General features: G+C 37.8%; 1 protein-coding gene and 1 long non-coding RNA gene across 2 annotated transcripts; one reads left to right on the top strand and one right to left on the bottom strand.

Moving 5' to 3' along the window:
* Nucleotides 1-11,091: 11,091 nt before the first annotated feature.
* LOC145766589 (calcipressin-3-like) lies at nt 11,092-11,716 on the bottom strand. Its single transcript, XM_082578307.1, has one exon. The coding sequence runs from the start codon at nt 11,707-11,709 to the stop codon at nt 11,092-11,094; it is 618 nt and encodes a 205-aa protein (XP_082434433.1). The 5' UTR covers nt 11,710-11,716.
* Nucleotides 11,717-16,867: 5,151 nt separating this feature from the next.
* On the top strand, nt 16,868-23,063 carry LOC145767627 (uncharacterized). The gene is made up of 2 exons (XR_014288822.1): nt 16,868-17,030; nt 22,882-23,063. It is a non-coding gene; the product is annotated as an uncharacterized LOC145767627 (long non-coding RNA).
* The last annotated feature ends 167 nt before the right edge of the window (nt 23,064-23,230 follow it).

The raw sequence follows: 23,230 nt of genomic DNA, 5'->3' as shown, positions 1-23,230 counted from the left end.
CCATAACTAACAACAAAAAAATGCACTAGCATTAACAAAACAACACATTTTTCTGTTCAATATAATATTTTGTGTGAAAAGCATTGCCCTACCTGCCAAGCTGATACAATCTGCAGATTTTACTAGGAATAGCACCTAAATGAATGGGCGCCACAGACCACAGTGGTCCGCACCTAAATATCCTGACGCCACAGTGTGCGCGCCTATTTGACGGGCGCCTAACTGTCTGCGCCTAAAAGACTTGCTCCCGCAATAAGCCTATGAATCGCTATTTAAAAACATTGGCCCGCAAGATAAAAAAAGTTTTTGGCTCGTGATGAAAAAAAGTTGGACCACGCTGATCTACTTTAAAGACAAGGCTATTGTAATTATAAAAAAATTAATGTTGCAATTTACCTAAACTTGAAGATAGATGTTAGTTTAATAAAAATTCGATAGTTATGGCCTATTTAACAAGCTGGAGCTCTCTATCTACTAAAATTAACGATATCAGTATAATGTCACTGGTAACAGCTTGTTCAGTGATGATGAACAATTGAACATTTGCAAACAAATCAAGACAAGCTTGATCACAAGTTAAAATTATCCTTGTTGATTTCATATAAGGATTTATAACTGGCATACCAATAAGCAATGGAGCTTCTAAAATATAGAAGCTTCTTGTAAACATGCAAAGTAGCAAAAGAAGCCAAGCAATTTTTAAGACATGTGAATGAGCACATTTTTTGCAAAAATCGTTTTTGGAAATTATAAAAATAAAAGTATTATGATATGCATTTCATAATTTATGTATTGTTGAAGAAGGCTTTAACAAAGTGCACTATACCGGTATCAGTAAAAAATATCTAAACTATCTAAATCCAAACAAAAAATGACTTGAGTGGAGTAGTAGGCCTACTTTGCAACCAGCCTTCAATAACAACCAAACAAAACAGTTACATTATCTTGAATGTGCTGTTATTTGTGTTCACTATTGATATGTGATGTAATACTTTCCAAAATATATTGTTAATTTCAATAATCATGTGATTTCATACAAAGCAATCTTCAATTTACAAAGAATGATGCCACACAGAAATTTGCAAAAATGGGAAGGATTTCCAAAAAAAGATTCAAGATCTCTGATTTAAAGCCTACGCAGTCTAAAGAAGTTTGCAATGTAAACGTGTGTTTTGCATGTTTCCACTTGGTGCTGATTACCACCTACAAAATTATGTGCAAATAAAAAGAAATTCTTCAATTGAGGTAATTTTAGCAAGTTCAAACTTACAACTACTCTGCCGTCCCAAGGTAAAGCGACGTAACTACAGATTTTTGATTTTCCCAGTTTTTATTGTTAAACGCTTCACAAAGACTATATTTTTCTACCTGCAAAGACTCAACAGCGCAACTGCAGTACTTTGCGAGATATTTGTTGGTCAAACGACATAACTACATATAAAGATCATCTATGCAAAGCCAAATCGACGTAACTGCCAGTTACGCCGATTTACCATAGAATCCAGAGCAAATAATCCCAGTTACGTCGATTTACCATAGAATCTAGAGTTAATCCCAAATTCTCAATGGGATGTCAGTCTCTGCCAAACAACGCCAGTTGTCTCGCTGGTGTTGCAAAGACAATTACACAACAAAAGAATAACCTCATTTTGTAGATTACAACGGCTTGACTTTTAATAATGATATTTTGGTATTATGATATTTTGGCTCATGCCACACCATTAGACTTCTTTTGTTTCATCCATTGACGTAAATGTACTTTAAATTACTTTACTTTTAATTACTTTTAATTGACGTAAAAAGTAAACAGTAGTAAAGGCGTGGACACACAACACCTCCAGACTCCACACCTTTACTTTCCTACTGTAAAGTGAAGTTGGGGATCAAGATAAGTCTTGGGCTCCCCACATTGTTTGCAAAACTTTGAAAGAACATTTACGTCAATGGACGAAACAAAAGAAGTCTAATGGTGTGGCATGAGCCAAAATATCATAATAACGACTGCTGTTTTTGTGCAGTAAACACAAAAGGCATAAACAGGAAAAATAGGACTTTCTTGCAATATCCAAACCTAGCTTCAGCAATCAGGCCAGTGCTACACACTTGTACACAGTGAAGAACTTCCTGTTCCTGTTTTTTAAGGGTTGCCACAATTGGATTTACTTTGACACATACTTTCTATAAAACATTGAGAACCATGGATCAATTTTACATGGTGGACTTGTCATATCTTAGTGAATATGTGGATAAAATTTCAGTGCAAATTTTCTCTGGGGTCATGGGTAACCGGGATATTAAAAGAACCCCACTTTTAGCTTTTTTTCCATTTTGACCCATGTTTCATAAATAAAATATCTCCCAACCTATTTAATATTTTGTACTAAAATTTTTTCAGTTCATAGAAAATCCTGTAAACAACACTTCCACCAAATTTCAGCCAAAATCAATCAAAAATGGGGTCTTGGTGAGCTTTTCAAATTTTAACCGAAAGCTGGAAACGGCCAACTTTGGGAGTCTATGACCTTTGACATTTTAAAGTGACAAAGTGAACGATGTTGTTTTTTCAATATTTGGAAGAAGTACTATCACCTGTAAAAAAATTGGGTTGTTACCTAATTTAGTTTAGCAGTAGTAGGGCCTCAAACATGGCCAAAAATAAAAAAATTGTGCCCCCTCAGCAGACCCCCCCAAACTAAATGGTTCATAACTCTCGTGTTTCTCAATATATTTCACTCAAATTTTGCAAGTGTTCATCATATAGAATAGTAAAAAGGTGTGTAAAATTTAAAGAAAATCAAAAGGTTGAATTTCTTGACTGTGTGAATCGACACGGAATAGCCCTTATGCACAAGTTCACTCATGCAGTGGAATCACCGTAACTAGAAAACTAGATCTGATGGACAAAAACTGACTACATTTTCGAAATCAGCGACCACAAATTAGCTGAAAACAGCTGAAAAATCTTCGGCACCACAAAATTTTCTTTTTTTTGTCGGCTAGTGTAATCACTAGAACGAGTAGCGATGCTACAATCCCACCCCAGACGAAAAAAAATCTGTCATTTTTACATTGAATTAACGTCCGCAGACGTTGAATCAATGTAAAAATGACTGATTTTGCTGCCTGAGACATAGCAAAAATCTACAATTTTGCGTCGATTCAATGTCATCAGATGTTGAATGCACTCAAAAACAACATAATTTGCTACGTTGATGCAGTGTGCGTTTAGCTTAATGCGCTTGCAAACAGACTCGATGTCGCTTTCGAAAGTCGAAACCTCTGCAGAGAATTGTCGCGGCAGTGAATCGCTTGCTGTGAAAATGAACTTGAAGTCTCGGCCGGAGGTAACCACTAACCAACGCAACAAGGGCTGGTACAAACCGCATTGCGCACACGCGGCATAATCAACACAACAACGGACTCGCACAAACTGCATGGCGCACACATGACTGTTGCCATAGAAACCCGATCAAAGGCGGGGAATATGCGCATCTTTTGTTTCGTCTGCAACACGAAAACGGGCGTATTACAGCGAATTAAAACTTGAAAGCAAGTCAGCGATAAGTTGCGATATTGTAGTGAAAAGGGAGCAATGTCAAGTCGAAAACTTAATCAAACGTCTCTCCGTAACTATTTTTCAAGGGCTGTTTACGGATGTCAGCAACTTTTAAATTTATTCAAGGTGACATGCTGTTGAATTGATATAAACATGAATGATTTTGCTTTCAACAGGTATATTTTCAAGCGTATGATCAAGTTAGTATTTTCATTCCATTTACAGTATACCTTTTCGTCTCTTGTTTCATGCTAATAAATCTAGTTCGTTGCTAAACTTTATGTTGTGCTTAGTTTAAAGAGTCGCAGTCCATCAACCGCTAGCCAGCGCAGACGCATAGCAGGCCTTAAAACTCGTGTTTTTTTTCCGGCAGCCATCGTGGGCGACCGAGAGCTCCTTCTCGGCGGCCAAATCTGCGTGCTTGGAGGCCAAAATACAAATAACGATAGCACAAGTAAATAGAATTAAACTTGCAACAATGCCAATATGATCACTTAGTGTTGTTTAAGTCTGGGCGACGTCCTGCTATAGAATCGTTGTACCACACAAAGGGATTGTAATCCGGTATTGCGGGACCATCTTACGACACTAAATTGTTTCAACTGCTCGCTGCTCAGTAAATTGTTTCAACCACTGGCGCCGACTTACTGGGTTACGGGGTGGCCACGCCACCCCGTAACCGCTGTGGCGGGGTGGCAGCCACCCCGTTTAGGTTACATTACTTACTGCTAATTTAAATGTAATTTGAACGGACGTTTAAATCTTTTTTTGATCATTGGTTTTCGCTTCAAGTCAACGTAAAGAAGAGGTGAACCAATACAGTATTGCGAAGAAAATGATTGTTGTGGTCACAAGCATGATACTCGCCTAACATCAAGCAAGCTACGTGAAGATTACGCAACATGTGGCTACGAGTTTTTTCCTTGTTGTTGTTGCGATCGTTTTATTTGTTACTTGTCATAAGTCATTGTTACACTTGTTAGGTTTACAATGGGATTTATTAATCAATAAAATACGATCTTTCCCTTGCCTCCCTCAAAAATCTTTTTTGAAAATTTTTAAACTGCTCATAATATCGCTATAAATTATGCCAGCTGTAAAATACTTGGAAATAAAATTATCTCGATGATTGATAGCTCCACCCCCTAAATGAATATCAATTTTCAAATTTTATTAAAAAAATGCAATTTTCGAAACTTTTTGAGTTTTATTTAAAAAGTGCACTTAGTAAAGTAGCAGTTTTAACGTTCTGCAAATTTACACGTTTACATGATTCTATTCGAGGAAAGCTACACCCCCTGCCAATTCCCAATAATAAAAGCAACCTTTTTCAATTAGTCAAGATTTTGCATTTTGAATTATTTTCCTATTTCAATTGGAGTGTACTCTCATCTACTTCATGCTTTAATCTCTACTTTGTTATCTACTTCATGCAGTAATATTGCGTCACCGTGTCAATGCGTGACAAACTGTGATGCGGGAATTTATTGGTCTGACACAGGAGTTGCTTGTTACATTACATCATAGAAAAAATTACGAAAAGTCGTCCAGTAAAAGTTTTCGCCGACATTCCAGTTTTATTCAGCTTAAAGATGCCACTGAAAAAGCGTTCAAAATTGCAGCCCTCCATTGAGTCATTTTTTGTTGCGTCTACCGTCTAGTCAGGATTTCAGCCAGCATGAAAGTGACCAAACGCCTGAACGAAACGAAAGTGTGCCACTGCCAAAAGGCGTTAGCATTATCAGGGAGGTGGAAGAACCGAGCACGAGCAGGATAAGCGCTGTTGAAGGGAGGAGCTATCAAAAATCGTAGGAGAACGACTTCCCGTGGCTAGAATACGATAGATGCAAAGATAGAGCATTCTGTCCGATTTGCAACTATGTCGCAACTGCTTGATCTATTTGCAAGCAATGAAACAATTTCATTAATGCTTCCAAACGTGGTCTGCATTGTGAAAATATACTTATCGTTGCCTTCCACCACTTGCGAGGCGATCGTTTAGTGCACTCAGGCGCCTAAAAACCTACTTGCGATCTACCATGACGCAACAGCGATTGAACCACGTCCTAATTGTAAATGTTTATCAAGCTGAAGCTTCACGGTTACAACTTGACCAGTTGATTAACAGTTGGATTGACAGAGCTGCTGTTCGCAAAAATACTTTTGCCAAGTGTTAAGTGTCAGAGCAGCAACGTAACAATAAAATTCACGACATACCTCCTGTGCTTTGTTTTAAAGTTGCTTTGTAAATTATCGAGCTACAAATCAGGTGTGAAATAACAATTGCATCTACGAAACACGCTTAGTAAAAATCAAACAAAACATGCAGTTTGAAAGTTATTAGGTTGCCATATTGTGCTATCCGCCACCCCGTGCAAAAATAAAAGTCAGCGCCTATGGTTTCAACTGCATACCGCCTTTCATAAAACCTGACCATTTATACCGTTATGGTGTCACCATTTAGAGTGTGAAGTCACTAACCCACAGCGGAAACATTTCTCTACCCTGAAGACATGTGTTTTCCCCTCGGATGTCAACTAACCTACCCAGACAACAAAATCCGTCATTTTTACATTGATTCTGCGTTTGCAGTCCTTAAATCAGGGTAAAAATGACGCATTTTGTTGTCTGGGTAGTTTTCCCTTTTCACAACGATTCAATGTCCGACAACATTGAATCTGCATAAACACGGCAATATTGCCAGGCAATGTAAATTGGTGTACGGTCGATTGGTCGACAGACATTTGGTCGACAGGACAATTGGTCGACAAGACATTTGGTCGACAGAACGTTAGGTCGACAGAACGATTCATTTTAGGGTTAGGTTAGGGTTAAGGTTAGTTAACTAACCCTAAAATGAATCGTTCTGTTGACCTAACGTCCTGTCGACCAAACGTCTGTCGACCAATTGTCCTGTCGACCAACTGACCGGGTACCTGTAAATTAGCACTTTGGATTAACATTTTGCTAAAATAAACATTGGGAATTACAAACAAGACTTATAGCTGGTGATCGCAGCTGGATATTTTCCGTACAATAGCAAATGTTTCCGCACAATACAACAGTGGTGATTATGACGCGCTGACCTAATTCTGCGTCACTCTTTGATACTAGATGTTTTCGACAGTCAATCCACGATCATTCTATTGCAAAATTAAATACGGTAATTAGCTAGAAGAAACTGGCGGCCAAATTGGCCGACTGAGGAGGTAGCACTGGCGGACATTCAAGCACTACTTAGCGGCCATGGCCGCCGGCTCCTTTAAGGCTTGCATAGCATGTGTTTTGGTCGAGTTTTGTTTATAATAATTAACGGTAGGTCGGACGTAGCGATAACTCCGAGTGTGGCAATAAAAGCAATCCTAGTGTGACGGCATAATTACGTCATCCATCTGCCTGACATTTCGCTGAATTTACGTTGCTACTGATGAAATACGCTTTCGCCCCCACAGCCAAAAAATAGTTAGGCGCCTATGACAGAGACTACATACCAAGCGAGAGCGATGATGGTGAAGAACGGACTTCAGTACAGCTGAGAGAAAAAGCAAAAGACTGTGATGTTAGTTGGAAAGCAAGTGATGGTGATGGCACACTTGCCACAAACGAACCAAAAGACAAGCCTTAAAGCAGCCGGCGGCCATGGCCGCTAAGTAGTGCTTGAATGACCGCCGGTGCTACCTCCTCAGTCGGCCAAGTTTGGCCGCCGGTTTCTTCTTGCCAATTATTTAATTTCGCAATAGAATGATCGTGGATTAACTGTCGAAAATATGTAGTATCAAAGAGTGACGCAGAATTAGATCAGCCCATCATAATCACCACCCTTGTTTTGTGCGGAAACATTTGCTATTGTATGGAATATATTCAGCTGCGATCACCAGCTATAAGTCTTGTTCGGATTAACAAAGTGTTAATCCGAAACTGTGCTAATTTACATCGGCTGACAATATTGTCGTTTTTATGTTGCTTCAATGTTGTCGGACATTGAATTGTTGTTAAAAAGGAGAAATTGGTTAATTGACATCCGAGGGCAAAACACGTGTCTTAATAGTTGAGAAATTTTCCCCGTGTGGGTTAGTGACTTCACACCTTCAATGGTGACATCATAATGGTATAAATGGTCAAGTTTTATGAAAGGCGGTAGGCCTATGCAGTTGAAACAATTTCTGAACAGCGAGCAGTGGAAACAATTCAGTGTCGTTAGATGGTCCCGTAACACCGGATTACAATCCCGATAAAGCAGTTATTGCGTGGTACAACTATTCTATTGCAGGACGTCGCCCAGACTTCAACAACACTACGTGATCATTTTAGCATTGTTGCAAGTTTAATTCTATTTACTTGTGGTATTGTTAAATTGCATTTTGGCCTCCAAGCACGCAGATTTGGCCGCCGAGAAGGAACTCTCGGTAGGCCATGATGGCTGCCGGAAAAAAACACGAGTTTTAAGGCCTGAAAAGATGTAAATAAAAACAAACGAAGAAGATCAGAAGTCGAAAAGATCGAACATAACTGTTTGGCTCATCCTTTAAAGCAGGGGTTCTCAACCTGGGGGCAATGGGCCCCTAGTGGGCCATGAGCCTTTTTCAAGGGGGCCATGGAAAGATTTAAAAAATAGAAATTTTTTAAATTTATCATCTCTAAGTCCACTCCAACACTATATACGGTAAAAAAAGAAAAAAATTAAAATTTAATAAAAATACTAGTATATACATATTAATAAAAATACTGCAAAAACAAGCTCAACCATCACATTAACTGCATATGAAATAACTAATTAATGTACTACCATGTTTATTGTGTGTTGTATTTATATCATTTGATCATTCTAACTACCGGTTACTGTATAAACAAGTTTTTTAATTAAAATGACGTTTCTTAATTTTTTCAAAAGATTGAAAAAAATTGGGGGGCCATTGATTTTTCAAAATTTTTAAAGGGGGCCATGGTGTAAAAAAGGTTGGAAACCCCTGCTTTAAAGCCACCGTGTCCAGATAAACGTATAAAAGGATGCACAAAAGTCTTAGGTGAAGATGATTGGCAAAGAATTCATGACCAGTTTTGATCACTAAATTACAACCAAAGACGAAACTGGATGTGGCAGAACATCCGTCAAACTCCCAAAGCACGCTCCACTTCTCAAGGTTTTTCTAGAAGGAAGAATACCTTGACCTAAACATTGCGCAGGTCGCCAGAATCAGCAGGCAATTTTAAGGAGGTGTGTAAAACGTTCTTCCTCTCTAGTTTAGGATATAATTCAAAAAGCGATGGAGCTTTTGTGCGTTGCTTGAAAAGTGCACCACAGGATTCAATGTCTCCAGCAGATGATCAGCTTTGAAGTTACCGAAGGTGCGTCAAAGAGAAAAATATTAGTTTTGCGATGTTAGGCCAGGAGGAATGCGAAGATTGCAAAAAATATTTTGAGCACAAGAAACTTCACAATCCAAGTGATAACACCGATGACTGCGAAAGATGCAAACGCAATGAAAATCATCTGAAAAATAGAGACAAAGCTAGAACTGCATACAAAGAAACAAGATGCAGAAGTGAATCTCAAAGGAGATAATATGGAAACGTATTGGGGTAGTGTGGACTTGCAAAAAATAATGTTGTGGTGGTGTGGAATGAGTCCGTCTCTGGAAGAAGTGCTCCTGACATCTGCAGTGCCTTCTGGAACTTCATGACTACAAAAGTCAGAGAAAAAAAAAAAGATTATTCTGTGGTGTGACAACTGCACTGCCCAGAACAAAAATTGGACAATGTTCACTTTTTTAGTGTTGGCAGTAAACACTAAACAGTGACTTTTTGGCAGCTGAAAGCATTGAAGTGAAGTATCTTGTCACTGGGCATACCTTCATGTCTGCTGATTCTGTTCACCATCAGATTGAACAAGGACTGCGAAAGCATGGAGACATATGTGATTGGCTGGAATTTAAATCAGTTTTAATAAAGGCTAAATGCGATGTACTTGACCTGGAAGCGCAGCATTTTGTTGATTTTGTGGATAGTTCTCATAGAGCCCAACTCTCCAAGGCAGTCCCGCATGTTAAGCTTGCTGATATGAGTGCGGTGCTGTTCCAGAGAGGATCGAGGTCGATTAAGTACAAAACTTCTCACAGCATCAGTGCTGAATACAAATTCCTTGATTTCTTGAAAAAGAGGTTCAAAGTCGACAGTGTTTTATCATCTCGTTCAGCACCGCGTGGTGTGCCAGCATCAAAACACGGGGGTCTGCTACTATTCGGTGAGTCCGATTCGGTGAGTCCGATTCGGTGAGTCTGATTCGGTGAGTTCCTAATTTCTAACCCCTAACCTTAACTCCTAACCCCTAACCCTAAAACGGCAATGATAATTAGGCTACGGTACCCAATAATTTAAAAAAAAAATTGAAAAAATCCCTCGTTAAGGGATCAGACTCACCGAATCGGACTAACCGAATCGGACTCACCGAATCGGACTCACCGAAACGGGCCATTCCGAAACACGGGGACATACTAAACAAGCTATGCCCGCTTATGCCGACAAGTCAACGTCAATTTTGGGAACAGCTACCCACCAATGACAACTCACTTGACTTAATAGATGTTGACTGAAGATACTGCATTGTATTTGAACCATATTACAAATTTTGTGTGTGAATTTAATACATTGCTTGAGATACGCCGATTTGCCTTTGCAGCATAGTCAGAAACACAATCAGGTTTACAAAGGTAAAGCGACGTAACTACACTAATTATGTTGAAAAGAAGCGATCTTCCTGGCGTCAGCACTACCTGACGACTGCCGAGAAATACACTAATTATCTTAATTAGCGAAAATTAGGGCAGCAATCAATGTTTTTGTTCCCATTCAACCAAAAAGTAGGCAAGTTTTTTTAGTTAGAGACATCAAATGTTGAATTGCAATTAAAATGTTGTTATGGTTTACGATTAACTTTAAAGCGCTTTTTCTCGGTTTTAACTTTTCAGTAGTTACCGCTTTAGGGACCGTTCAAATATTACGTAACGCTTTTTTTCCGAATTTTTGACCCCCCCCTCCCCCACGTAACGCCAACGTAACGCTTTTTTCAATCCCCCCCTCCCCCATGTAACGCTTTTTCACTACGAATTCAGCACAAAAAACTACCATTCCGTACTCGAAAGCGTTACGTAACGTTTTGCTTGAACCCCCTCCCCCCCGATGTGACGCTAACGTAACGCTTTGCATAAACCCCCCCCTCTCCCTCGAAGGCGTTACGTAATATTTGAACGTTCCCTTACCTTGGGACGGCAGTACTATGTAGTGTGAAATTTTGTAACTCTCAATGTTATAAGCAAATGCATTTTTACTTTGGAAACAATATTGTCAGCAAGTTATATTTAAAAAACATGCGTGTTCAGATTATGTTAATCTCTTTAATAAGATTACAAAAAGACAGAAATAAAAAGATTTGTTGTACAACAAAGACTATATAATATAACAGTCTAACATAAAAAAAGATGCAGTAGATGGGACTACATGAAATGTTTTCATTGCTCTGTGTTGAATAATTCATGGATTCAAGGTCTCCTAGTTTGCTGGATTTTAGGTGCTTTTGTTGAATTCAAATCGACTTGATTTGAACGATCACAGATGTGCACGCGAACGCTTGGAGTTGTATCTGTTCCTGTGTGTAGCTCATGACTCTGTCCAGGTGCAAGTTCTATTAAGCCAGAGATAAGATCATAGTTTACCATTGGTTTGTTTTCTTCTATTGGCTCCCAGCCTACTGGAGGCGACGCTGGGGGGGAAATCAGAAACTGTTTATCTGGTTTTGGGGGTACAAGACTTTTGGAAGTTGAAGATTGATTTGATACATCAACTTGTGCAAAGTATATCTCAATTGTAAGCCCCAAAAATGTGTCATTATGAAGTGATAATTTTGCATTTGTTGCTTCTTGTGGTGTTTCATAATTTATTCGTACGCGCCTGAAACTCGGTAAATAAACAAACACAGCTGGACCAAATGCTTCAAACTTCTGTTCAAACTCTTCTTTGTCTAAACCATTTTCAAACACACTTGGATGAATGTTGCATGCAAATAACGCAGTGGGCAGATCTTCAACCTGCTTCAATAAATCATTCAGACCAAAACCAGGATTTTCATTCATTTCTAAACTACTTGATTCTTCTTCCATTTTTTATGACAATTGATTTAGCATACTCAAATCTTGAAGAAGTAACCTGCAACATAAATTTTTGAACATTGACTTATTGTACCCTACTGATAGGCCTAACTCTAATTTAGAACTAGGCTAATAAAACTCTGTAATTAAAGCTCATGGAAAACATCAAATTTTTGCATAATTTTATGACGTTTTTTTAATTTACAGTTTTACACACTTGGGTAAATTTAAGGTGGAGGCAATGTTTACCATATATTGTGAATATAGCCTCTGAGGCTATCTTCACAGGTGGTGAAGGTTTCTGGTGTGTCCGCCGTGAGATTTAATTTGTCCGCCGAGATAGCTGCTCATACCGGACACGTTTGTCCGCCGTCAACAAAAACGAATTTCGAGGCCTGTGTACCGTATGTAGAAATTTCACAGTTGATGACAACTGTACAAAAAGATAGTGCAAAAATGTAAAAAAAAAATACTGCAAAATATGTTGTATGCACATTAGGTTATTTACCGTACAGAATAATACAGTAGGTACACACAAAATAGATGTTGCAAAACATGATTTGATAGGCATTATAGAATAGGTACAACATTTCGATAATATAATACGTATGTAATATTATACATCCTTTTCCTACAATTTGCAATTATTTGTAAACAAAAAATCAAGTGTAAAACATAAATAAGCCCCTATTTTACTTAATTTGCATATCCCAAAGCACTATATTTCAACCTGAGTGTGGAACTTCAAAAAATCGTTTTTAATCCCTAAAAATTGGTTTGTGCTATCCGTGAGGCATTTCCCACCTGTTAGAAACATTATAGAAACAAAGTGAAAATATTTTTCAAAAAGTGTTACACCCTACTCTCGGGGTGTGCACTTGAGCAATGCATATAAAAGACTGCTCTCCATTCAGCGGCATCTAATGTATGGAATAATTCCCCGGTAACAAGACTTCGACAATCGAAAACTTCAATCTGTCAATCTCGGTGACGGGGCCTGCGTCAGTTATTCAAAGCCTCTACAAGTATGCGAAACTGCCAGGATTAAGCTAGTGCAAGAAGCTTTCCTAGTCTGAGGATAAAATTTCAATCAATCAAGGCTAAGCAAAACATTTAGTGGCATTTTTGTAAGATTTTTGGTGTGATCCAATAATACCAACCGACAAAAAGGAGGGCACTCTACAACTGGTGTTTAAGTTTTTCACTTTTTACAATTTTTTTTTTTTGATTATCAGGACTCCAAAAATTTTCCATATTTTTATAAGCTAAGTTTTAACAAAATTTGTCAATATATGATGTTAACTGCTTCATTTCAGATGAGGGGGCTGATTAAATGACTTCCGCTGCTTTTTGTCTGTTGTTGAAGTTCAATTCATTGTGCAGTATATCCTTTACGAAATTGCCACTACACCTGGCCTTGAGGTAGTCTCATAGTCTGGCACTCTGGCTGCAAACAGTGCTTCCACTTTTGACAATTGATAAATCCTCTTCAGTTTTCCTTTTTATCCTGAAAAATCCCTTTTTCTCAGTCGGAAATCCTACAAAATTTCCTTCATAGGCGAGGTTATTTTTGACGTTATTTAAGTTAAAAGAGGTGCCAATACAACTTCAAAGTTATTTTAATCTCACCTAAGTTACGTTTTAACCTGAAAGAACAGAAAATCAGTGAATTGAAGAAGTGGTACAGTATTCAAATCGCTACCAAAAACAAAACCTTGCAGGCAGTAGCATGGCTGATTTAGTTGACAAACCCAATCTGATAATACGTAGGCTATTAAAGTTGCTGAATAAATTACAAAGGTTAGCTTGATTTTTTTCAGTAGCAACGACTGTTTTTTTTCGATCATTTGTCGGTCATTGACCGATTTTTTAGCAAAATGTCCGAACAAAATATAGTCAATTCGGTCAAAATGTCCGAAAAAATATATAGTCAGTTCGATCAAAAAGGAAATACTTTCATCAGAAAAAATGACCGAAATAAACAAAAAATGACCGAATTTTTTCAAGTCATTTAGGACAAATGACCGAAAAGTCTCAGCAAAAAAAAAAACACCAGGCAACGGTATGTCGAAGCAACGCTGTTTTATTAGAACAGTAACGTAGGCTACACAAAAGCAGCACATATTTTACAATAACATGGTTTAATTCCTTTGTTCACTGTCCAGCCAAAAAATCGCTTGTCAGTTAGTCGGTTCTGGGATATTTACCACCTGGAGTCCTGGACATCATTTACCAATTACCAATCTCATCTTTCCCACCCGGATACTAGGCCTATTCATGATAAACTACTGACTCAGTCTGACTGTGTACACCATAGGGTACAATTATACATGTCGTACACACAGCGCCTAGCTAGCACTATTATGGGTGCAACGTAATTCGTACCCTGAACACTTGGTACCCTCATTTCGTACCCTGAAAACTAACTCACTCACTGCACTCAGTACTCACGTCCAATTCACAAAATAGCAAGAATAGAAATGAAGTGACGGAAAGGCGAGAATGGGAAAGAGAGTGAGAGGGGGTTTAGGGTGGCGACGGACACCAGCTGATCATCGTTATTCCAGTCGTTTTTAGAACTTTTCAAAGCGCTTTTCAAAGCAAGCAGCAAAAATTTCTCTCTCCAGGCCCAAATCAAAAAATGGATTCATAAAAATAATTAAGGCCTGGAGAAAAGCTAATTCTAGAAGAACCAAGCAGAAAATTTGATTGTAGTCACATCAACACCAAAACTATCAAAATCAACCAGGAAGTTGCAGAGATAATTAAACTTGAAAAGACCTTCAGTTAGGCTAGCTGACAAGTCAGCAGTCATTGTTTGTTTGTTTTTTTGCATTTACGAAGATAATCACAGCTGCCAGTAAAATCCTCAACTTTAGAAAAGGTTATAAGAATAATTACGAAACAAAATTACTATGCTCACACTAATTTTTTATTTTTCAAAATGAACATCTTGAAACTAAAAGACATACATAACATTGAAATAAAAAAACATATGTACGAAGTTCATATGAATGAGTATCCGTCTACGTATTGTGATTTATTTACAAATGCTTCATCTATTCATCAGCATAACACAAGATATCAAACAGGCAACAATTATTTTATAAACAGATCAAACACAGAATTTGGCAAAAAGTCCATGCAGGTATTGGGACCAATGCTCTGGTCAGAGGTTCCAAGCAGGCTAAAAAACTTATTATTTCATTGTTTCAAAAAAGAGATCAAAACGTTAATTTTACAAAGCTACAGTGCATCGTAAGTGATATGTTATGGAAACCAACTTGTCAGTTGCTTCGGAAACTTTATTATTCTCTGCTTGCTTCATGGAATTTTGTGTTTTGGCCTACGTTATCATCAATATGTTGTTTTTTTTTGTGCGTATGCTGTTGTTGAAGCGCGGGAACGTTTCAATTATTATTTTTCTCTTGTAAGCTTATTTTAAATGGCAAAATCGTAATTTCCGTAGGGTGGCAATTGACTAGTAGACCGTATGGTCGTCTCGTTGTCTCCCTGTCGGTATGGGAACTTGTGTAACTTTTGTACTGTGTATATTGCATATTTCAAACATGTACCTATGTTCCTGTTACTGACAAATAAAACATTGATTGATTGAACTATTGAATGGAAATATATATTAATAAAATTTCTTTAATATTGCTAAAAACAACAATTCCCTTTTTAAGACAAAATTTCCTTGTAAAATTGTTAAAAATCCCTAAAAAACCCTTCCGATCTGCATTTCTCTTTTTTATCCTTCGAAGCGTTGAAAAATCCCTTTTTCGGGATAAAATCCTGCAAAGTGGAAGCACTGGCTGCAAATCTGAAACCTGAGTTTTGATTTGAAAAGATAAGAATGTTGTGATGCTAAAGAGTTGCCAGATTGCTATAAAAATGTTGTTTCAAAGTGCTGGAAATGCAGTTTGTCTTCACTTGGTTTGGTTTGGTTTTGAATCTTTATCCTCGGACTGACAAAGCCTTGATAGGTTATTCCTGGTACTTGTTCGCATACTTGTAGAGGCACTTGACGCAGGGCCGGTTACCGAGATTGGCAGAGTGAAGTTTTCCGATTGTTGAAGTCTTGTTGCCGAGAAATTATTCCATTCACTAGGTGCCGCTGAATGGAGAGCAGTCCTGAAATGCGTTGCTCAAGCGCACACCCCGAGAGTCGAACCAGCGCCGTGTGATCTTGAGCCCGGCGCGTAACCACTGAGCTATCGGGGCGGACACTTTTTTTGTTTTTTTTGATCTTGAGATCTTGAGCCCGGCGCGTAACCACTGAGCTATCGGGGCGGACACTTTTCAGTTTTTTTTGAAGAAAAAAAAACAATAAAAAACTAACAGCATGAATATTATCTAAAAATTTTTATCAGTATTTTAAAAACCGCATTAAACAATTATTCGGGCTTAATGAGTACTGTTAAAAAAATGATTTGACACAAATAATTGAACTGGCAACAGAGTAACTTAAATCAGTTATGGCTACAGTTTGACGTATTTACTTGTTTTTGATAATCACAATGAAAAACAAAATATGTGCCAAACATAAACAAAAAACTAAGCAAATATAATAATACGAACCCACAGTTAAACTTTCAAAAGTCCAACAAGGTTGTGTAATGTTGATAAAAAATGAAGCACATCAAAATGTAGTACCACACTCTCAGTGTTTTCAAATTATTGATTGATGCACACCCCAATCTTTAAAATCTTCAGCTTGGTTTTCAACAACTTTAATGCTGAACACAGTTACACATATCGCTTGTTATAAAAAGTGATAAACTTTTGAGTTTGGATTAAACCTTACAATTTTTCAAAATGTTGAATTACCTCGGTGATAGGCCTATTTGCTTTTCCATGCTTTATTCATAATTTTTTTGAAGAAAAAAAAACAATAAAAAACTAACAGCATGAATATTATCTAAAAATTTTTATCAGTATTTTAAAAACCGCATTAAACAATTATTCGGGCTTAATGAGTACTGTTAAAAAAATGATTTGACACAAATAATTGAACTGGCAACAGAGTAACTTAAATCAGTTATGGCTACAGTTTGACGTATTTACTTTTTTTTTTAATTTTTTTTCATCACAAGAGCTTTATATGACATCACATTATGCAAGTAAAAATAATATTCAAAAATTTGTTTCATTCTTATATTTCAAAAATACAAAAAAATTGAAAGCTGCAATGTTATGGCGTATGGTACAATTGAGCGTTTGTATGCTTTTCATCTTAACTTTGGAGGTTCTGCACGCCATGTTAGATAAAGGCACATACGTTGCGATGGGAGTAATGAATTTTTGTCTTCAGTTTGTAAGAGAATTAGCAGGTAAAACAGTAGCCCTACGAGCCTACGATTGATGCAAACTTACAGAAAAGTATTTTATTGAGATATTTTAGGTTATGAAAATTGTTTCTAATTATTTTAACTTTTTATTAGGCCTAAGGCTACTATTTCAGAAATAGCACTGACATCGAGCTTTGCCCGAATCTATTTCTAAAATAAAATTTCTGCTTGGTCAAACGTTTTGCTGACAGCCAGTTTTGATGAAGCTGGCTGATTGTTTTCTTACCTCATTGTATGCCGCATAGCCTACTAGCTTAGATAGATAGATGTTTATCGATGAATGGTAGCCTAAACTGCAAAAACAGCAAGGCCTACAGCAAACAACATAACCATACATTCTAGCCTAAAACAAAAACATAAATTCGGTTGGGGTGGAGACGTTTTGTACTTTAGGCTACTTCAGACCAAACGTGTTATCCATTTCTCTGCACTTAGACCACTCCACATAATATTTTGTACTTTATACCATAGTCTTAATTTCTTTGTCTTGGGTAGGCTACACGGACCCCTTTCTTGGCTATCAACTTCTCAAAATTTTAGTAAAGCTCAATAGGCCTAGTTGTTTTTTTTCAAACTCCTGTGGGTCTGTGGCCGGACTAACATTTGTAATAATATTCATTTCTCCCTTTCAGAGATTGTTTGTTGTCTAGGCTACTCTGGACTACTCCCGTGTCTAGGCTAGCCTATCTCTAGGATAGGCACTACTGACCAAGCAGACATTATCTCGGCAAAGTGGAAGTAAACTTGCCATGAATGAATAGCAAAAGAGAAAAGTAAATGCAGTCAGACTGCGTTCCTTTATTTTGTCGCTAAAATCTCTCAGTCGTGTTTTTAAAGTTTGAATTGTTTCCACACGGACATCCGGTTTTTAAATCCTCTTAACTATGCACCAGCAGGTAACCTAGTGGCATCTTCTCCCAATTAGTAGCCTACGGCACGAAAGGACATTGTAGGCCTACACAAATAATATCAATGGCTGCGCTAATCTATGCCCACCAAGCATAACAAAAAGTCCAAATTAATTGACACTCCTGGTCACAGCGGTAAACCATAATCTCTTTGTGGGAAAATTGTAAAATAAGATTCCCGAATCCGTTCGTCTGCATGTAATGACCGAAAAAGAAACACTCCTTTGACACGTCTATTCAAAATTGTATTTCTGTAAAATTAGCCACCTGGCTGTCGAAAATGGGGTGCAACGCCGTACACCACTAAAATTTGTCACTACAGAACAGATTACTTGGATAAAAGACGGAAATTTTCGTCCAGCTGACAAGCACTAAGCAAAACAGTTAAATGTGCGACTAACTCTCAAGCAACCATTTCACAAATGACCAGAATAGATATCAATATCTCAAACTCACGTACGCAGTACTGTGATGTAATAGTGAAAGACATTGTCACGCAATTCATACAGGTGTTCAAAGGTGGTGATGCCATGTTTCATGTTTAAACAGGTTTGATACAAGTCTTACGAACGATGGTGCAATTTTGGCTCATTTTTAGGAAAAATTCCATGACGTAATACGCTAAGATTCAGTAGATCTGAACGGTTTTTATATGACGTTTGATTAGGTGAACAATTGTCTGGAACAACTCCCTATTAACCTAGTAGGCCTACGGCGTTCCCCAACCTTTTTTCTCCCATGGACCGGTGTTAAAATGAAAATAGCCTCTAGGACTGGCGATGACAAAAAGAAGTTTGATACCTAAGCTATAGGTAGCCTACCACTTTAATTTTTAATAGCGGTTTGAACGCACTTGAAGCAAAATTAGTAAAATAAAATAGACAAAAATGTAGGTTGAGGTCGGAAAAGGAAACTAGTTTAGCAAGGGGTCTGTTGGAGGATTGCTGCCCAGAAAATTTTGCTAATTTAACGTTGGTTTGATCGCTTCTTGTGAACTTTTAGGCCTAGTAATGATGTTTTCATCAAGACACACGCTTTGTAGGCTAGTTGTGTTTGACCAATAGGCTATAAGCATAAAATTAAAATTGGATTTCTTTAAAACTTTTTAGGGACTGTAGGATTTTTCTTGTTCTAATTGTTATATTTTTTTATTTATAAAAATAGAATTTAAAAAAGAATATATTAAAAGGATATTGAGGCTCTCTGTCTCTAATTAATAAGATAATTTAGGCTTCTGGTTGTCTAGTCTAGGGGTATGACTTCCTACAAAAAAACAAACGAATTAAATAGGATTAAACATTTTTTATTAATCAGTGTTACAAATTTGCTATTCGGGAATTGAAAAATATCTCTAATCAATATAATTTATTGCGACCGGTGTCAGAAGAGCGACATTCCCCAGTCGTGAATTTAACCTTCTTGTTCTAAAGTTCAGTCCGTTCGCTTGCAAGTCTATTTTCGAATGCCTGTCTGAGTGTTTGCATTTTTCAATTCCCCGCTTAGGCTATATCATAATATCCCGGTAGAGCCTTTTCATCAATAACAGCTATCGTAAGAATCAAGGGAAAAGCTATACCGGTTTCATAGTTATGTCGCTTTAGAAATACAGATGTGTTGAGCGAGATTCTGTGTGAGTGGCGTTTGTTAACAGGAAGCTTTGACTTATGTTCTGTGAGAACGTTAGGTTTTGAATTTGCAGCATTGAAATGCATTTTGCAATAATGATAAATTTCGGTTAAATGTTAAAATATAAATTTGTTAGTTAAAAACATGGTACATGTTACAGGGACAAGTTTAGAATTGAATCTAAAGTTACTTGAAATATATTTTTTTCAAGACTATAGAAGGACTTCAATAATTTATTAGTTGAAGGTTTGCATAGCATTGCTTGGGTTAGTAAAATCCATCTTAGGTGCCCCCACTTTTCGTCAGTGTTGTAGGCTACGCGTCAATGAAATAAATTGACGGCGTCAGCGTCAGCGCGAATTGCCTAAAAACTTTACGGCGTAAAGTAGGCTACTGCGTAGGCTAAGCTATAAAGCAGGGCTTCCCAACCAGTGGTACGCGTAGCCTACCACTAGTGGTACGCTAAGGTTTTTCAAGTGGTACGTGGGTAGCTTCTGTTTTTTCACAACTTTATATTTTGTTTATCTGTTTTTTTTTACAACTTTTTTTTCCGAAGCCTATTCTTATTGTTGCCGTAGGCTACGTAACTATACTCCTGTTGTTTCGTATCATTACAATCTTCAAAATACAGGTCATGTCGATTGCCAACAAGGAGCACAGTTGCCTTGAAAAGCCGTACAACGCTGCTGGACACAGGACGTTAATTAAGTCAAATGGTTGTTCTTGATACCTGTACATATTATCTACTATTTTATAGCTTAAGCTACAAATAACGTTGAATAATGCGAGTTGTAGGCTAAGTTAAAAATAAATCAGAATAAATGTTCAACAACGGTTACAAGGAATGTTCTCCAAAAACTTCTGGCTCAGTAGCCTATAGCCTCTTTATATTCAATGCTAGCTTCCCATGCTGTTCCACAACTACTGATTTTCCTTTCCTCTTGGGAATGCGAGCAGGGATTTTCAGTCATGATGAACATCAAGTCAAAAAATCATAACCGACTGGGTGCACCCGGAAATGACTTTCGATGCGCTGTTGGCAAATTTAAACCGCACATCGACCAATTGGAGGATAGTAAACATAAATCTGAGTAAATGTAGTTGTGTTGTGGTGCTTTAGTGTTATTTTAGTAGGCCAATATCATTCTTCTGAATAAAATATAATTCGATCAAATTAGTTGTTCTGCAAAAAGTGGTACGCTTGGCAGTACAAAGCGTCCAAGTGGTAGGCTACGATATCGTAAAAAGGTTGGGAACCCCTGCTCTAAAGAAATTGACAGCGTCAGCGCTAATTTCTAGCGCTATTTTAGCTAAGGTTTTACAAAACGGAAGTATTCGACTTCTAACGAGTTTGGTTTTTAAAACTGTTTCGAGCTGCGAAAAACGATTTTGTCTTTTGTCGACTCAGATTAACCTAGGATACGATAAACAAACTTGAAACTACACAATTGGATAGACGAACAGCTGCCACACAAAAAGATTGTTCATTGTCATCAGCCTGAAAGTCAAAACGTCAAACAAAATTTAACTCTCAATGTGAAACGAGATTTTCCATGCAAACGAAAAATGACGCATAGCGCTTGACGCTTAAAATCGGCAAAATAGTTGACGGCGCTATCACCTCCGTCAACTAAAAAATAAACTGACGGCGCTAGCCTCAGCGTAAACAAAAAGTTGACGCCGTCAAATTGACGGCGTCAACGTACAACACTGTTTTTCGTGTAGGCCTATAGCCTATCTGAAACAAGGCAGATTTCAACTCACAACTTTTGGCTACCTGAAATAGGTCAATTGAATTGTTAGGTACGGTAGCCTAGTTGGTGAACAACGAACAAGTTGTTTAGCCTACCGTACTTCTGAACATTTCATTAGTAGCCTATTTTCGTTTTTGAGGGGTCCTTTGAACTTTACCGGTGCTATGTTTTAAGTTCACTGATGAAACCACAAGTAGCCTACCCAATTCCATCAGTCAGGTTAATGACATGGGAGTGAGTCTGCGAGAAAATGTTGCAAAATGTAGAAAATTACGTGTTTTTTTCGATTATGTAGGGAGGTATGCCTACGTTCCTCTTTCTGACATCCGTTACTGCTTTAGCAGACATACAACAGGCAAATGTGTAATATTTATTTATAGCCTACGTATTTAGTGCATGGCTGCAATAAATTGTTTCCCTGGTAATCAAAGACGCACTTTCAAACAACTTGCGCTCTTGATGGCCATTTTGGGCGCGCGTTCTTGCGACCCGGTTGTAAGCATTTTGCCACCCGGTACTAGGTCGCGATCAGGTGGTTGGGGACTCCTGGCCTAGTAGACCTATATCGTCACTGCAGTCCAGACAAACGTTAACGACTTGAGGTGATAAAAATAGATCCAACATTGTTTGAATAACATTCAGATCTATGGCCTACTCAGTCGCCGTTCCAATACACATTTTAGAAGGTTTATGCATTTCTTGTTTCATATAATTGTTTGAAAGTTGCACGATATTTTCCAAAAGAAATTAAAAATAAGAAAAATTTCAAAAGAATTGCAACCTTTGTGAAACATTTATGCACACCGCAGTGTCCTTGCAGTGTTTTCGTGTCCGCAGGTTGGCGTTCTTGCATTGTCAGAGTGTGATTGCACTTCGAGAAAAACTGAGTTTGGGCATGAAGCCACCATTTTCACTTCTCCTTCTCTTACACTCTGCTTCGAAACCCGGGCATATATTAAAAACGTCGTTATCAATTGTATCGATAGCATTCTTCCGAGATAACTAGCCTACTTCAGTAGGGTAGACCTACTTCAATGTTGAAAAGCGTTTTCTTCAGTCACTACAAAAAGGTAAGATTTGTGCTAATTAATAAGCGAAAACGATAGGTTTGGTGACTAGAAAACTAACTTTATTTATAAGCTTTTCACCGCCATAATTAAAAACTACTACGGTATTCTTATTTAAATAGAAGAAACAGCGTGCAATTGATGGAATTTTGAGGTTCAAGGCTGAAAAACAAAAAGAGAGGTGAAAGATAGCCTTCTTTGAAAAGTTTTTATGTGGGCTACGCTTATGGAATGAGAGATCTTGAAGGCTATGAAAACAGGGAGAATCTAACAAGTAGTGTTAAAGGGGAAATTTCAACAAAACACAATAATGTGTAAATCAACATTAATCCGACTTTTGCAAAACAACTCTGTGTTTTAAGGAGGGGATCGCCCCCACCCTTAGATCTGCCACTGTACGGAATATTCCAATTGCATAACGCGACGACGCAGTACATTTTGTGAACAAAAAAAGATACAAATGTAATGTATATTTCAGATGATATTCTCGCGGTGAAGAACCCCCCAAAGAAACGCTGCAAGCCAAGTCCCCCTTGCTACAACGATTGATAGGAAGCCTACAACTTCATGTCAATTTGCAAGCTGCTGATCGTCGGAGATAATTGTTATTTTATGTTGGTTTGCCATCAATAACATTGTTTAAACAAAAACGCGATCGGTTTTGCAATTCTGCTGTGACATGTCTGTTCCCAGACCTGAAACCAGCAGTGGCGGTTGATTAGAGCGATCGCCCTTTCTAAAACACAGAAAAGTAACTTTATTCATGATGTGTGTGCAGGGTCGGAGTAGTGTAGACTTACACATCAGAGTGTGTTGTTGAAATCGTC

Source organism: Aplidium turbinatum, chromosome 3 (genome assembly GCF_918807975.1).
Source record: "Aplidium turbinatum chromosome 3, kaAplTurb1.1, whole genome shotgun sequence".
In the NCBI taxonomy this organism is placed as follows: Eukaryota; Metazoa; Chordata; class Ascidiacea; order Aplousobranchia; family Polyclinidae; genus Aplidium; species Aplidium turbinatum.
Note: the sequence above shows the minus strand (reverse complement) of the source record. Positions and strands in the feature narration are given on the sequence as shown.

Excerpts from the sequence above, each read along its gene's own strand:
- LOC145766589 (XM_082578307.1), bottom strand. The coding sequence starts at position 11,709 with ATGGAAGAAGAATCAAGTAGTTTAGAAATGAATGAAAATCCTGGTTTT.